Source organism: Sphaerodactylus townsendi, linkage group LG10 (genome assembly GCF_021028975.2).
Source record: "Sphaerodactylus townsendi isolate TG3544 linkage group LG10, MPM_Stown_v2.3, whole genome shotgun sequence".
NCBI lineage: Eukaryota > Metazoa > Chordata > Lepidosauria > Squamata > Sphaerodactylidae > Sphaerodactylus > Sphaerodactylus townsendi.
In genome coordinates, this window is record NC_059434.1 from 50,386,132 (window position 1) to 50,404,355 (window position 18,224).

The 18,224-nt window shown below is 41.7% G+C and overlaps 1 protein-coding gene across 1 annotated transcript; it reads right to left on the reverse strand.

Moving 5' to 3' along the window:
- Nucleotides 1-1,284: 1,284 nt before the first annotated feature.
- ZNF330 (zinc finger protein 330) lies at nucleotides 1,285-18,186 on the reverse strand. The gene is given in 11 exon segments (XM_048510074.1): nucleotides 1,285-2,369; nucleotides 3,282-3,399; nucleotides 5,512-5,558; nucleotides 6,501-6,546; nucleotides 6,548-6,609; nucleotides 8,188-8,314; nucleotides 10,545-10,624; nucleotides 11,612-11,682; nucleotides 11,775-11,794; nucleotides 13,335-13,464; nucleotides 18,047-18,186. Coding segments are annotated over 10 exon segments (972 nt in total). The 5' UTR covers nucleotides 13,455-13,464; nucleotides 18,047-18,186; the 3' UTR covers nucleotides 1,285-2,088.
- Nucleotides 18,187-18,224: the final 38 nt, after the last annotated feature.

An 18,224-nucleotide genomic window follows, 5' to 3' on the forward strand; every position in this document is an offset into this window, starting at 1 on the left:
AGGGGAAGATTTGGTCACTGAATGGCCACAGTGACAGGTTTCTAAGCCTAGAGCAAGGAAAAAATCTATGACCAACCCAAGGGCGCACCCAGGACATGGCTGCCTGCTCAGCTCACTATTTATCACCTAGCTGTTCAATTCCATTCAAGACCTTTGGGTTTTATTCCCAAGACTCAAGTAACAAACTAATTGGACATCTTTGCTTGAATCTTAACTGTCCCACATACTTAACACTGTTGAGGCTTAATTTGCCCCCAGGGAACTTAGGCCCTTTCCCCAGCTCCCTTCACCACTAATCTGCTTTTTCTCATGTAGTATTCAGAGAGACTGACTCTCTTTGTGTCTCAGCCTATTGCAAAATGGTTCCAAAAATGAAATATCAATTAGAGTTCCTTGACAATATAACTTCAATAAAAATACATCTAGATACAGCAGGACATGGTAGAAATTCAATACTTTACAATCATTTATCACTAATCTTTGAAGTCTTGAAATGAGGATTGATTCAACCCAATGTCAGTGCCTGGCAGAATTTCCCCCACCTTTTGCCAGCACTGAGAGATATCATCCCACCATCTTGTGTGCTTAAAAATAAATATCCTGCTGGGAAAATCTGCCACCATTTAAGCCCTAGTTATGAGGGCCTGCAAAGGAAGGACAAGCTGCTGCGAGGCGGTTCGCTTTTCACTTCCACCCTTTTGGAAGCGGACCTGCCGCCAAGTCTTTCTCTTCTACTGCTTATTGATTAATTTTGCTTTCAATGCCTATTTGGGCTTCAGCTATTTAACGTTTTATGACTTGAAAACTGAAACTATATATTATCTATTGCTCTAGAAATTTACACTGCAAGGTGATAGAAAAATCACATACCTAATTTTAGACACTGAAAATGATACTATTTCTTCAATCACCCACCCAGTTTTGAAGTGACTACTTCTCTTTTGTAACCGAAAGGGCTGCTTCCTTCCATACGAATGACAGCTGGGAGTTGGATGGCTTGACAGCAGAAAGGTTGCAGACCCAAGTAACTCAAAGCTCATTCTGTGTCTGTTGCTTTTCAACATCTGCACTTCAGGAGCAGACTCGCCCATTTAAGGAAGCTGTGCATAGAACCATTTTGCCGGATCACGCTCTTTATTTCTACCTACTTCTGACTATATCAATTGACTTCCCATTGCAACTTCCCCCCCCCCCCCCAACAAAACCCAAATGAACAACCAAATGCACTGAACAAAAGGAGGAGGATGAATTTTACTAGGAAAGGAGGACACAGTGACATTTTTATTGTGATAAATATGAGATCAAAAGTTTATTTAGGTCATACTGAAAGTGGTTGTGGGTTCTACAGTTAATGTATGGTGTATAGTGTTTTTAAAAAAGGCAGAATCAGATAATGTTTCCAAAGCGCATTGCAAGGGAATCTACAGATCGATCTTGCTTACACAAAATGTCAAAGTAACTTTAATTTCAATTTATATTTTGAGTACAGTAGCTTGCAGCAAGCATTTCCCCAAGTGCTCAAGATGGATCAATATTTGTGAAAAAAATCTAGTTTTCGCAGCATGATGGCCTTTGAGACATAAAAATAGTCAATGTCCATTGCCACCAATATTGATAGTTTATGGAACAAGATAACAGAAGCATCATCAAAATCACTCAGGAAAAATAACTTCATTTCTGGTGAACACAGAGAAACAGAAATGGCCTTAGTTGCCTCAGCTGCTGTCTTATGCTGGGGAGGAGTGTTAAGTCCAATCCTCACTTCACTTCACATCACCAAACCCAACGCAACCCCAAATCCATTTTACTCACCAGTCCTTCCCTTTAGCATCCATATACATTTTAACCTCCTGTAGAATCTCTATTCCCTTTCTTTCCCAGTAAGCTTTTCTACTTGAAAGCCTAGCAAAGTTATTCCAGTACTCACCATACTAAAAAATCACTAACTATACACACAGCTCCTCTCAAATGATAGTGCCCCCAAAAGCATGGACTTATGGGCAAATCCTAAACATGTCTACTCAGACGCTAAGTCCCATCACATTTGAGGGGACTTGACACCTGCTGAGAGTGCTTAGGACTGCAGCCTTAGTCTGCAGGCTCTTCGTAGTGCGCGTACCCACTAGCGTAGGTTCTTCCTAAATTCAAGCCGCTAAACAAGCCAGAAGCCTCCATTTCCAAATCCTTCCCTCCTTCCTCATGGTCATCATCTTCATCATCATCCTCTGCTTCATATTCATCGTAGTCCTCATCGTGATCGCCAGCATCTCCATCTTTGCTAGTGGAGAGGTTCTTCCAATAGGCATCGTAGCCAGAAGCCCCGTCGGCGTCCTCACCTCCTGTCTGTCGGCCAAATCTGAGCGACCGTGCTGCAGAAGCAAACGGCAGAAGTTTTCACGCTGACATTTTGCCTGCAATTTTTTTTACTATCCAGCATAGGGAGTTTGTAGTAATGCTTACAATACTGTAACAAGATTGCCATATGCTTATTTCCACATAATTCATAGTCATAATTAGTCACTGATGCAGCAAGAAATATTCTAGAAAGCATATATTACAAAAAGGAACCCGAGAACAACTTGGATATCTGAAAGCACGGGCAAGTGGCCAACCACACAGCTCCTCTGTCAGAATGGCAACGGCCAAACATTCCTCTGGCTCCAGATCCCACTGTGACTTACAGTACAAAATTTGAGGCAGAGGCCGCAGCAGAAAGGAACAGCCACACTCCACAAAATCTACGGATGGTTAGTCACACACCACTATTTTATTTATTGAAATCATTTATAGTACTTGCCTTCCTCCACAATAGGGACTCAAGAACATACGGTAAACCCCTAGCATTTTTTAAAATTTTATGTATTTATTTTAATTTGGTTGTCTGCTGGACAAAATGTATCCCTTTTTTTAAAAAAAGGATGTTTCTAACTAATAAAGCATTCAGAAGTCAGGTTGCTCCAGATGAAGGAACCAGTAAAATAACAGGTTCAATGGAAAAAATGCTCCCCCTCAGGTCTTGAGATGAGTGAACTCTTTCCCTCTCAAATTGTAATTGGGTTCCCAGATACAAACATTATGGTCAAATCCCTGATCATTTACTTCCTATTTCCCCAAAACCTCAGCATGAAACAGATATGCATTACGAAAATGCTTATTATGTTGCAGCTGAGAGAGAGAGGAACCTCACCCCCTGCCCCCCAGGGTTGTTTCCCTCAAGCTCTGCATGGTATGCCTCCTTCCTCATCAACAGGCTGCAGTGAGCCTTCTGCACGGAAACTTACTTGACATGCTCAGGTCTTTGGTCTCCTGCGTTTCATGCCCACACTTTGGGCAGGGAGGCTCATGTCCTTTCTCGTGTTTGAAAACCTTGCTCCGGGTGTGTTCATCACAGAAACAAGCCTGCAGGAAATAAACAGCGGGAAAAGGAAAATACAAGAAGAAAATAAGCTGTTGCAAGCCCCCCCACTCACCTCAAAAGGAAAAAGAAAGAAAGATCTCAATAGACTGCTGAGGAAGAGTGGAGTGATGATCGGATAAGTACATAATTTACTTCAGGGATCCTCAACATCGCACTTGTGGGTTACCATAGAGCCCACCTACCATATTAGAAACTGTGCAGGTGAGACTTTTTGAGATCTTTATGACATAATGCAGACAATGCTTTCACCTGTGCAAATAGCAGAGTGATATTCTAAAAATATAGTGGGAGTTGATTCTGACCTAGCTGGAACTTCTGTTGAATTAATCATTTCTTCCCAATTTAAATATATTTGGATAATTCAGGTGGAAGTTCATAGCATCACTACATCACACTTTGTTCACTTTTCAGAAATCATTTATGTTCTTATCAAAACCTAGCTGAACACATTTGCTGAATACGTGTGAAGGGAACTGAACACTTGTGCAGGGAACTCTCACCAGCCCTTCGGCACTAACTGTCATTGCTATAGGTAAGAGTGCAGGTTAAAAATATCTGTGCTCATGAGAGAAGAACTCATGAAAAGGGACAGCCAGTAGACAAAGCATTTTTTCCTTCTTGCGTGAGTTAGAAGCCTACAAAACAAAGACAGATAGTGCCAGGTGAGAGTTTTTTCACTAGATCAATATGTATACTTATTGTGTGTATATACAAGAAGATATTTCTAAGAAATATATTAATTTTTAAAAGGTATTGCATTAAGCAGAGCTGCTGCCTGAAATGTTGAAAACCTACTATCAGAATTATGCATAACCTCATTCCCCAACATTTTGTGGTTGGTTCCATTTCCTGTGAGAGCCATTCCGTGGCCTTGCCCCTCAATCACCCTGTGTCAGAACTGCAAAGGTACCCACAGGCTGAAAAAGGCTTAGAGATACTTGATTTGCCTAGTAACGTCACTTAAGCCACCATGATATTCCTTCTGGAATAGTGGAAAAGAAGGAGGCAATCAGCAGTTGCACTGAGACATTTCAAAGGTACACAAACTAACAGAGCATCCCTACAATGAGTTATTCTAAACTAATTCCATTTATTTCAGGGGGTGACTCTGCACAGGATAATACTGCAAGACACCCGCAGGGAAAGGGAGTGTGTTTATGGCAGATACTCAAGACTTAAATCCAGCTAACCTATAGCCCTGTGGTGGCAAACCTTTGGAACTCCAGATGTTATGGACTACAATTCCCATCAGCCCCTGCCAGCATGGCCAATTGGACATGCTGGCAGGGCTAATGAAACCGGTAATCCATGGCATCTGGAATTATAAGGATTGCTCGCCACCACTGCTATAGCCTATATGCTTCACCCAGGTGAAGTAGAATTCCTTATTGACACCTCCTTCATATTAGTAAACACCTATGGGGGGCGGGGGAGAGCATTCTAATCCAATTCCCCCTCAGTCACTGAAACCGATTCTTTGAACTGAGCAACGTGATGTGCGAAAGAACAGAAAATTCATGGGACATAGTGAACAGATACTAATTTTCTTAAGAGTCAGCTCATCCTATTGGATGTGGTCTGTTTCTCTAAATACCCTTATTTCTTAAATAAAAAATAGCTGGAGAAACCTATTTTTTTATTTAAGAAATAAATACATCCACTCCAAGGTAATTTCAATTACAGCTGCAATTTTTGAAACTCTTACTATCAAGATCAGAACATCTCTTCTTGTTTTTTTGGTTGAGAATGCCCCAAAATTTTCTACAGAGCTCAGCCAGCATAATAATGACTCTTCATCCCAATCACAACGGCACAAGCAGATTGGTGAGGAAGAAACCCAGGAAAGATCAAACATTTCATGTATTGAATACAAGGAAAGCAGATTCAGAAATTCTGGGTTAGGGAAGTCCAAAGAATCCAGAATGGAGGTACATTGATCAAAGTATGATAGGAGAAGAACACACATCGTTTATTTTTGGGGGGGGGGGAGCAGATTTTTGATGTATTGTAGAGAAAGAAATGATTAAAAACTGCTTGCATCTCTAAAGTACAAGAGCAGGGAACTCAGTACATCTACTTTAAAATGTTTTTACCTTACAACGGAGACATGAGTGTTGCCCAAGTCGATTGCAGGAAACACCTATTAAGCGAGACAAAATGTATGCTTGAATAATGAGATTTTATAACTTTTCTTTTTGCTTCTGCTTTCTAAACCAAGGTCGACTATACAGTTCAATGGATAGCCTCAGGCTTTCCATGCTGCGCCTCTTCCAAGTACAAGGAAAATGGATGCTTAGTCTAAGAAATGAATAAAAAATCATAATGATATTCTTATACTGGTTGGATCCAACACTACACTTTCTCTTCTACATTGAGCTGAAGGCAGTCTCTTGATTACACTATCAGTCTGTACAACAAAGGAAAACAGCAAAATTGGATTTTTAATAAAGGACGAGGATGGGAGACAGGAAGTACTGGAGATACTGAAAACGACATCAGGAGAACACAGTGGTCATATGGCTGGCACTCGTGCAAAAAGCACCTTGAACCACAAAGAGCAGGATCAGTCCACAAAAGGATTCCAGCTACAGCATATACAACCCTGCCCAATGACACCACATGCAGGGAGCAGGTGTGGCTCACAGGTATAAGCTTTGAATGATGAAGGACCCCAGGTTCAGCTCATCTCCAATTAAAGGATCGGGAGCAGTTACTGGGAAAGACCCTTCTCTGTTTGAGAACTTTGTAGAGCTGCTGCCAGAATAAACAGCAAACTAGACAGAACAATAAGGTGCCTTTATATGATCCAAGTTACTAACGTCTACACAGCAAAGGGTTATAGAATGTAACAGTGTCCTCTCACTGATTCCACACCCTTGGAAATGATTAAGACAACAGTCCAAGAGGCTTTCAATCCACATACATCAGCTGGGTGAAAACACTGAGCTGCCTTATACTGAATCAGATCAATTGACTGACCATGGCTGTCCAGGGGCATAGACAGAGTCCTCTAAAGGCATGGGATTCCAGAAAGAGTTAAAAACAGATCACATTTCATAAGATATTTGGGGGAACTGCTCACATTTAAAGGTCTCAGCTTCCAGAACCTGGCAGCTGGCCTGATGTTCAGGCGCGGTCATCGCCGCAGAGGAAGTTATGCCGGTAGAAGCAGCGGAATATTCAGCCAGGACCTAGCGGGCTCAAAAAAGCAAGAATGGCTGGCGCAACAAAAACCCGGAAGCCAGTCTCCATTACATTGTGCTGGCAACCAGAGACCGGCGCAATTTCGCGGGCTGCGTGCTTAAAACCTGGCGCGGCCATGGCGGCATGGTTACGGCGCTGGTAGCACCGGGGTCACCGGCGCTTGCCGAAAGAGCCTTGTTGGGAGCCGTTTTCCACAGCTTTAAAGGAATCTACGGAGCAACTCTGGTTCGACATATCCACTCCCCTTTTCTTCCAGCGTTGGGAGGCGGAGGCGCCGGGCAGGGAAACCCCCATGCCCGATGGAGCAGGCAGTCACTTGCACTGTGGGACACAGGGAGGATGGCGGCCGCAGCCTGCCTGGTGCCATCGCCTCTCGCGCTGCAAGAGGCAGCAGCGCCAGGCGGGGAAACCTCCTCTGCCTGATGGAGCAGGCAGTCGCCTGCTCCGTGGGGCAGAGGGGGGATGGCGGCTGAGGGGATAGCAGAAGGGGGATGGCGGCTGCTCTGGAGGGACACGCCTATGCTACCCTCTAACCTCCTGGGGTTGGAGGGTAGCGTGGGCTTGTCCATACAGCCCTCCAGAGCAGTGCGGGAAGGAGAGGTGAGTGGAGGGGACATGAAAAGCGATGCCCTCATGCATGGTGCCGCCTCTGGTTCCGCCCCTCGACTCACTTTTCCTTCCAGCGCTGCTCTGGAGGGCTGGAGGGACACGCCCACGCTACCCTCCAACCTCCAGGCCACATGGAGCTGCAGTATAAGGCTGAAAGAGCCGCATGTGGCTCCAGAGCCCCAGGTTGCAGACCCCTGTGGTAGCACTATTAAGAAATGCATTTTCAATGAGATCACAGTTGGCTACTGGTCTTATCCAACTCTAGACCTATTTGACCTGAGCTTTATTTGCTTAGAAAATTTGTATATCACTTTTCAAAACCTGCTTGAGGCGGCTCACAACTGAAACAATAAAATACCAACAACAAAAAAAGTCCATAAAAATATGACAAGCTAGCAAAAGCAGTAATCTAGAATGACAGTGAAAAAACAAGCCCTCAGGTTCAAAGAAGACCATGAAACAACCAAAAAAGGTGGATTCCCACCAAACCACGCTCGGTTAAAAAACTTATTCTGGCTTGGTGCCGAAAGGAAAGTAAGGCAGGTGTCAAAGGGGAGGGCATTCCAAAGGTGAAGCACCACTTTCAAAAAAACCACATCTCTTGTTGCCACCCACCTCAACTCAGCCGGCACGGGCACAAACAGCAAGGCTTGAGAAAAAAAGATCTTAAATGGTGGGCAGGATAATACCAATTTAGGTAAAACAATTGTGAAGCAGAGACCAACTTGGCATGGTCCTGAATACAGTGAGTATCATCTGACCAATAATGTATAAATACTAGAAAATATTTTTATTTCTTTTGGTGAATATGGGCTACAATAAGTTAAATATCAAATAAATCAGCAAGAGCAAAAAGAAAACAAATATAACAAGTTAGCTAGTAAATAAGTCAAATATAACAAGTTAGCTAGTAAATAAGTCAAAACATTTATTTCACTTTGTTGTCATCAACTAACCGTGGTCCCAGACTCCTCTCTCACACTCAATGCACTCTGCATCTGCAAGAGGGCAGATACAAGCATGTGTGCTGAGGCACTTCCTACCATGGCAAACCCAGGCTTCACAGAAATCACAAATAGCCCCCTGCAAAACAAGGTGGGAAAAATTATTGTGGATCTTGGCTGACCTCTATTGAATAGCATTCTGCTTAATGAGTAACATTTATTCATTTCAAACAGCCAGTGACTGGACACATTTTAAGGCAGAGTTCGGAAATCTGTACAGAATTAAAAACTAACCCGGCATTTCCCAACATGCTTCATATTCTCATAATTAAGTCAGCAAATGCCTAACATTAAAGTTAAATTACACCAATTTCAACAGAATTATTTATTTAAAAAAACTGAAATGTAGCCAAAGGGTAATCACTCACATCTGTGGTGATATTTTTATCTCAAAAATAACATAATTTTTTGTGTGTAAACACATGTTCCTAATTTCTTCTGTTGATGAAGGTCTTGATTTTTAGTGAAGGCAGGTGCTGAATACCTACTTAAGATGGCAAAGGGCATGGAAATAAGAAATCTAACTTTAAAGTCAAATGAGATCAAATTAAAATACCCAACATCACATCCTCAAGTCCCAGTCTCCACTTACACATACTAGCTTAAGATGGATTGGACTATTAACAATCTATTTACGTCTATCCTATTTATTCTTGTAAATTTACCCTTCTATAAGTTCAAAATCAATTCTATTCCTCATTCAAACAATTCAACGCTCGGTTTAAAGGTAACAGAATTCATCTGCTGGGACTCCATGCTCACACAGTGTCTCGGCTAAGCTAGGCTGTGCTTTAGTTTGCACACCAGCAAAACATGTGTGAGGGTTCTTTGTGCTAGAGACAAAGCTACTTTACAAGGATTGAAACAGCCTGGAAACCCCACAACACCCCATTGAAGCATGGTTTCAAGAAATGCTGAGTGCATGCCAAGTCAAAGCCTTGCTAGCCGTGCCTCTGAATTGGACCAATCTGTTAACCTAGCCAGCAACTAGCACATTACCGCCCTTCTTGAAATATTTGGATCTGAAGTCCAACATCTGGATTTGCAAAACTTTGGCTGAAATCTAGCCCCCACGTTACTGATCTGGACCCTGAGGGGGTGGGAGAAGAAATTTGTGTGTTATTGGGTCTCCAGTGAGATAAACCAGGGATCTTTTGTCCATCTATATGGAGGTTTTATTCCTATGTGATATTTTACAAAAAAGCAACATGGACCAACTGATTCAAACTAAATGAAACATTTATTTGCTACCACTCAGATATACTACTAGAGAGACACTAAAAATTTCCCCTAACATTTAAGACCCTGACTACAACTACACAAGTAAAGCCCCCCCCCCCCCAAAAGTTTGTATAAAGAAAACCCTCTCCATCCCTATAAACACACACACAAAACTAGGAAAGTGGGAAAAGGAATGAGTGGGGAAGAGGCAGAGATAGGGAAGGGAAAGTGGATGATATACAACTTGATCCAAGGGAATGATAAGCTGAAATTTTCAGGGAGTCCATAAGGCAGAAGTCCTATAGAAAGGAGCCTGCAAAGTTGTTGCAGGGGTGACCAGCACACACTGCACAGACCTGGGCTAGTCCCTTTGTGGGGGAAAATTCCATAGTTTGACCTGGGAGCTGACTTTCCCTAGCTAAGAATTGGTTCAAGAAATAAAGTTTGAATTTGACTGGGCAGTTTGAGGGTAAATTCCCCAAAATTCAGCTGGAAGAGTCAAAATGACACATGCCACTCCAAGGTGAGGTCACTGATGGGTTTAAATGTCTTCTTGATAGCTCCTTTTGAGCAGACTGAATATGAGGCTGCCTTTATCAATAGCTGGATTGACTTAGTGACACTTAAGGGTTGGCCAACTGTCAATAGCAGGAAATGGCTCACACTGACATGGTAAGGTTTCCTGGGGGGCAAGCAATATGATCCTTTTATTAATGCCTTGGAACTGGAAGGTATCCTGCCTCCATGCTGGAGTGCACTCTGGACATGGCAATACAGATGCATTTTCTGAAACTCACATCAAGAAAATCCTCATTGCACCTTTCACTCTTTCAAAGGGGAGGGGGTGCCCTTTAGAAAGAGCTTAGAGAAGACAGGGAATTAAATTAGTGTCTCAACTGAGGAGAGGAAATGGGCCTTAGACACAATTAGGCTGTTTTTCAACTGATTTCACACATTCCCAGTTACATCTGGAATGGCCAAATGATTCCACATTTCACTTTTGCACAGGTAGTGCAAAAATGACAATGCTACAACAAATTAGTCCACTTATCATGTATCTTAAAAGGGATTATTGTTTGCGTACATACCACCATTGCAAGACCAGTGCTGTATACACCAGCATGTTTTATGACACAATCTGAAGATTTCATCATACATTTTGTTTTCCCTGTTACAAAAGAAAAAAGTACTTATATTAAAATAAAGTGCACAGAAATACCATTAACTGATTTCATGTATTTTCATCCCATCCTTCCTCCAAGAACTACAGGGGGGTGCACATTATTCTCCCCTCCTCCACTTCACCCTTATAATAACCCCTTAATAGTACTAGAATAAATCATAGCAGATAATTTCATCTTTCTCGAGTGTCTGGCTGAGAAAAATGCTCAGAATCAAAATGAAATCTCTTCAGTGATTGGGGATATTATAAAGGCTGAAGAGGGTTCTGGGATATCATGGATCAATTTTAGTTTTATAGTATCACATCAAAATAACTGAAATAAGGAAAAAATGGTTTGGATCCTATGTTGAGCGAGCAAAAAGCAATTAGGGGCAAAGATCTTTCCCGCCTCCTCCTTTCCTGGAAATCTCCTGAGGCCTTCCAATTGCTGGAGGTTGTAAGAGATGTATTTATAAAACAACTCATTAATGGTAGGAGGAGTAAATGAAAAGAGAGGGCTAGGAGAAACTACCTCTGTTTCACTCTTGCACACACAAAATGTGAACGACATTCACGGCAGAAGAGGGGGATGAGGAGACTTCCCCCAGTTCCTGCTTATCCCTGCAGCCCCCCCCCCCCCCGTACTTCTTAGTCCACACAGATCTCACAAGCAGCATCAATGTTCTGAAAGTCTGAGGGAAAAGCTAGAGGAAAGCCAGAAGGATCAATATTCACAAATTACTGAGGAGTTCATAATATGGCACCAGGGAACAAATTCAATTTCCCCCCATCCCCACCCCCCACTGTTTCTCCAAACAAAAAATGTCCAAGCACTATGTTAGATCCATAGACAGAACACAAAGACATCATCCCATAATACCTAAAGAATCAATACCATTAATTAAAAGGATATGATCAGATGACAGTGCTAGATACTGTTTGGAATACTGTTGGGGATAAATAGGAACTGAGCAATAAAAAGTGTACACTTACCACATTGTGCACAGATGGGTAACTTCTGAACTGAGCTACAAAAGTAGCAAAATGCTCTATTTTTCTGCCGCCTGTCAGAACAAAACAGGTCAAACAAGTTCTTGAAGAAAATATGTTCTTAAGAAGTAGCATTTAAAAAAATAATGAACAAAACAATATTTACCTTTGACATTTATCACATTCCTGTAAAAGAAGTACATAGATATTTTACTGAAATGTATTGTAAGAAATTCCATCAACCCTAGATTTAAACAAATTAAATTAACTGTTTTCAGTACAATGCTACCAGAGCTTCTTGAGCTTACCAGCACAAGCTGAACCAATGGAAGATTTCACCTTTGCCTTCATGCAAAAGGTAAAACAATAATTTCACTCTGAAATGTCAGCTGAGTGTGCTGTCTAAATTGGCAATTTACAGGATCCTGGATGCAGTACAAAATGTTACGCTTCGATCATATCCAGAATAGAGACAGCAATTTATTTGGTCCATTCTGCATTTTTATGAGACTAGTAAGAAGCTGCCATTTCATGTTCTAAAGGAGGGGTTCCAAATGTGATGTGCAAAAGTGCCTTTGTGCCCACTGAGTCCTTTTACAGCACTTTCCAAATGTTCTTAGAAAGTGGGTGGGTGTAGGTTTCCGATTGTCCGTCAACAATTTTTTATGTGTCTTTGGCAGTAGCTGGCAGCACATCTTAAGAATCTTCATCAGGTGACTTAAGGTGAACTTAGGGTAAAGGTATACACGCAAGAAAATACTTTTAAACAATAAGTTCATGTAAAATGGCATCCTGTTAAGTAGGGCTTCTGCTTGAAACGGTGAAGAGGTGAATTCTAACCGTTTCTGCTTGAAACGGTTAGAATTATGGATGACCTCACTCCCCGACATTGATGACTGGCTCCCCCTCTGGTGGCAGTTATATTGTGGTTGGCTACAGCACCCTGTGTCAGAACTCTAAAGCTGCCCACAGGTTCAAAAAGTTTGGAGACTCCTGCTCTAAACTGACTCATTTTTTTAAAAAGAAAAGAGTATTTTGTTATACAGTTCAAAAGTTCTTTCTCCATGTCCACAGGACCATTATGTGGATTAGTTTTGTGTTTTATTATTTTTATTAGTATGTAGCCCGTTGAGCATGCTTTTGTAAGCCACTTTGTAGGTCTACTTATGTGAGGAAAGGTGCTTAAGAAACATTAGTAACATTTAATAAAAGTATGTCATGTCTGACCTAAGAGACCTCCTTCACGTTCACTGCAGTTCTCACAGAACTGAGTGTGAGGGATCTGAGGTGTGCTAAGCAGCCAAGTTCCAGGTTTGTGGAAGCCTGGAACTCAAATAGCAGGGCTGAAAAGGATCGCTGTCTGCAACCTTAGAGCATGTGGCCTCTCACTGCACCCAATACTCAGCTAGAGGGACCAGCTGTCTGATGGTTTAAGGCATCTTAATACATTCACAAAAAAAGAAGGACAAGAATTTTTGCTTCAAAGAAAAATAATAATGATCTGATTGTGTTTTGGGGGGCATATGAATTATTTTAAAAGATTTGATAAGATGCAGTGTTTCTTGCAAGATCACAAGCTTACTGAAGGTAGCACAAGAGTTTCTTTAAAATCTTCCATCACCTCCCTCCCTCAACATTAAAAAAAGATAAAAAGATATTTTAAAACCAATGCTTCAAGTTTAGCACTTCACAACTTCACAGAAAGAAATGCACGCTGTTAGATTACCATTGAAGCATTGCAGGGATGTTTTGCCAAATCTACGTTGCCTCTCGAAGCTCTTATCTGCTTTTCACGTTCTTTGCGATTTTCAGCCTTCTTGCGAGCACCTGTCTTCTTTTTAGGCATCCTTCACTCTCTGGAAATGAAACAGTTCCTTTGTCAGAATCCAGGATGTGAAATTATTTAATTGGTATCCTATAAAAAAGGTCCCATCTCATTATTTTGAACACAATCCATTCTTCCTTTCCAGCATATTTTAAAGCACTGACCCAATATGCTCAAGAGGGAAATGTAAAATGCTCATTGCATCAGAATCCCTATGTTAGCCACTCAACTCAACAGCCTCTAAATAGAAAAGAGAAAATAAAGATTAAAGATGTGGCTGGCCAGGGCACTCAGACAGATCACAGGCAGATTTTGAACACAGGGATGTTATTGTAAAGAGAGTATAATGAGAAGGTTCTCAGACAGTCTGAAGAGTACGCAGTCAAATCCTGATACCAGTTCTAGAAACAGACAAAAATACCCTCAAAGAAATAGAAGCCCTTATGAATTGAAAAGTCAGTCCTAGCGGATGACTGAGGTTTTTTTTAAAAAAAAACTAGAGCTAAGTGGGTTGAATCCGATGGATTTTTCCACCAACAACAGCACCTTCCTCCAGAACAAAGAGCCTTCCCGCAACAAAAGAGGCTGTTCCACAGCAGGAAGAGCTTCTTGTGTTACGGGAAAGCACCTAGCGCCAGAGAAAGATGCTATGCCATTAGCAGAACTAACCTCTAGGATCCAGCACAGGTATGATTTGAACCATTGTTTATGAAATTTTGGACTCAGCCCCACTCTCCCCAACAGCTCTGCAGGACTAATACAACTCTTCCTCAAATAACTGGCATCTTTTTCAATAAAATAAAGGCAGCAGCCATCCTTTAACAGATTTCTGAAATCATTGAGTCCCAAGCTGCTTATTAGAGAGCTGGGACTTAAGCACTATCCAGAACATCCCAGCAACTGTTTTCAAGGTGGATTAGGGACAGGAGAAAAAGCTCTTGAAGCAAGTGGGAAATGCCCGGCAAAACGGCTAGATTTCCTCTTAACAAGGGGGCCTGCATTGTCCCGCCATTTTCACATCATTCCAAGAACCAGTTACACTTCCACAATTGCGCTGTTTCTATTTATGGAGAGTGAATGTCATCCAACACTTAAACACCTCCTGTAAAAGTCAATGCTTGACATTTCATTGTTGCTCAAAACATTTGCAGGTTATCTTTACTCAAACTGATTAATGACACAGTCTCGGCTATATTGTTAAAGATTGCTATTACAGATGATTAGTAACAGTAAATCATTTCCAGCAGAAAGGCCTGGAAGCCTTTCAAAAAAATTTTCATGTTACTATAAAATTAGTTCTCTGCATTTGAGAGTTTTACTGTGAGTGGTAACCCCCACTTTGAATTGGTAGCCCTCCCCATGGCAATCTTTATATAAGAATGTAAGAGCAGCTGTGATGGATCAGACCAATCACCTATCAAGCCCAGAATCCGGCTTAACTTACTAGCCAACCAGATGACTGGTACTCAGAAGGTTACTGCTTCTAAACATAAAAGTTCCATTTGCTAATCATGTTGTAACCTATACCCACTGATGAACCTATCCTCCTCAAATTTGTCTAATGGCCCACAGTATTTCCTATGGTAATGAATTCTTCAAGCTGATTACTCTTTATGAGTGTCTGCCCAGAATCTATGCCCAGTAATTTCAGTGAGTGCCCATGCGTGTTATGGGACAGGGAGAGAAAGTTTTCTCCATCCACTTTCTTCTCCTCATGAATAACTTGCTCAACCTGCTTCATGCCATCTTCCCACTGAACAAAAAGGCTTTTCTAGCCTCTTCTTGTAGGGAATACATTCCTTTGCTTCGGTCATCCATCTCTGTTTATTTTCCAGCAAAATCTTTTTTGAGATAGTGTGACCAAAACTTTACACTGTATTCCAAAAGAAGTCATACCACAGATATGCACAAAGATATATGGCTGTTTTGTTTTCAATCCTGCTGTTAATAAGCCATATAACAAAATGTGTGTTTTTTCCACTGTTACTATACACTAAATTAACATTTTCATGACCCCAAATTCTCATTCCTTCTCAACCACTGACCATTCAGCACATATTAGACTTTCACCCAAATTTGCATTTCTTCACTTATTCATGTTCAACCTCATTTGCCATGCTGTCATCTGCTCACCCAGAAAGAGTCTCTTGAAGGTCTTTGAAATCAACTTTGGTTCTTACTATCTTGAATGCAAAATATCAACACACTTACTCTCAGCATAGAAAGACGAAGGGTTATACTCGATTCATCACTGTTGCTGGAAAAGCAAGTTAAAGCAACTAGTGCTTTTTTGAATTTATTTAGTCCACAAGATGATTCCCTTACCTTGACCAAGTGATCTGACTACTTCGATTTACACCACAGTAACACCAAGGCTAGACTACTGTGATGCATTCAACATTTTTTTCTGGTGACCCCCTAGTGAGGTTTTCAAGGCAAGAGATGTTCAGAGGTGGTTTTACATTGCTGGTCTCTGCATCACAACCCCAGTATTCCTTGGAGGTCTCCCATCCAAACACTTGCCAGGGCTGACATTTCTTAAATCTGTTGAGATTTGGCTAGCCTGAGCCATCCAGACCAGGGTTCACACTCAACATAGGCATTCTTTTAAGTCAGTTGGGAAATTCCAGAATGCTACAGCTTGGTTATTATCAGGATGCTGCTGTGATTATTAAATGTCACAGCACTGTTTGACACTGCCAATTATGTTCTTTTAACCCACAGCCTTGCTGGTTCAGGATTACCTGGGCTGGTCTCATGTCTACAAGACTGGGGGCATAGGGTAGCAAAGGGGGAAAGAGCATTACCACAGCACCCTTGGGGTGTTGAGTCCCTTAGGAGCCAATCCTTTCCCTCATGATATTTAATCTCATGATATTTTACCTCTCCCAGTTAGTCCAAAATTTCAGACACAGCTGACATCCATATGCTGACGATACCCAGTTATATCTGTCGATGGAGGGTTGGCTGGACAGTGTACCAGATATATTGGCCAGGTGTCCGGGGGTGAAATGGTTGAAGAAGAACTAATGCAAATTCTGTGGCTGGGCCAGGTAGTTTCAGGGTTGGTGTGCAGTTTGCTAAATTAGGCAGAGTGGCCCACCTATAACCACCATCAAGAGCTTGGGTGTGACTCAGGGGGATTCGCTGGCAGATGATGCAGTGATGGCTATAGATGATGCAGTAATGGCTACCTGTGTATTCAGAGACAGCAAACCTCTGAATATCATTGTCAAGAGACAATATCAGGGAAAGCCCTCAGTCTCTATGCCCTGTTGCTGGATCTCCAAAGAAACTGACTGGCCACTTCATGAGATAGGATGCAGGACTGGTCAGAACTAACAGGGCTCTTCTTATGTTCTTGAACCATATTGTATTGTTTACTGGATGTGCCACTATATTTGACTTACACTGTGCAAGCCACCTTAAGTCTCAATAAAAAAAGATGGACAATAATTAAGGTAAACAAATAATTTGGTGATGGGCATCTTATTAAGATGAAAAAATTTCTCAGCCACAAACCCCTCTTTATTCCACGTGTTATCAAAGATGGAAAATCTATTTTTAATACAGAAATGATGATAGAAATGCTATTATTATTCATTACATTGCACCTTCTTTAGAGACTTGTAATGTACTAGCAGTTATTAAACAAACTAAAAACTTGCAACTCGGCACCCTTCAGGGCTTTGTCACAGAGCACATTTTCAGGGCTAATTCTCAGTACTAAATATATGAACTAATCATTGAAAGTATGTGTAAGAATAAAACACCATTTTACCATTGAGGACCTGTGGCTATTTTCCATGAATTTGGGAATAATTTAGAACAATTCTGGATCAGAGGTGATCACCTGAAAATATATACCACAGTAAAAGCAAATGGCAACAAACAGAGAGAAGTTCAGTGTCAAAAGTAGTCAGAGGTGAGCCGAATGTGTATTAATTCATACGGAAGAATGAAGTAGCAGGATGCTGCAGTGGTAGAACAGACTATGCCACTTCAAAGTGCATGAAAAACTCCATACAAGCAGAAAACTAACATTGTAGAAAAAAATGTTCTACCTACTATCTTGTGCTGGCTTCCCATTTGCTCAGAATTTTTAACACAGGGAAGCATTCCAAACAAATGCCAGCATCCACCTAAAAGTCTGAAGAAGTGCAATTCATTTTGTCACCTCATTCTTTTGCATGGGTACACCAGGCCAAAGATCAGATAACATTACAGCTTGCACAGTAGTCTATCATACCCTAATCACACAATATTATTTACAAATGCAGTCATGAGGTCAGTCTGGACGCTTTCAAGGCTGAGGGCGAAAGTTTAGAATTTTCGAGTTTGACCACGGTGTAATATTTCGGCTGCAAGTCGCAACAAACAGCCCAGATCGTCAGCAAAGGTATAGGATGACAGCAAACCTCAGCAGCGAGACTATGAGGTTTGTTTCTACTGCGCCTCCCTCCCCAATAAATCTATGGGGAGACGCAAATTCATGTCCCATCCCTGAATCTACTGATTGGGGCTCCCCATCATTTCGCCCCACATGCCTCCAATTTGCATGTCCCGATTCCCAACTCAAGCGCTGTGCTTTCCACTTTCCCCCTTGCACTCACCTGGCCTTCCTTCTACACCAAGAACAAGCACATAAGTGCGGAAGCCGGTTTAATATGCCGATCGTTCACTGCTACTGAGCATGCTCAGTAGATCTGAGCATGCTCAATAGCAATGGGTCTTGAAGTTGCCTGCCTTCATGTTGCCCTCAGTTACTTTGCCTACGTCCTTGCAAAATTT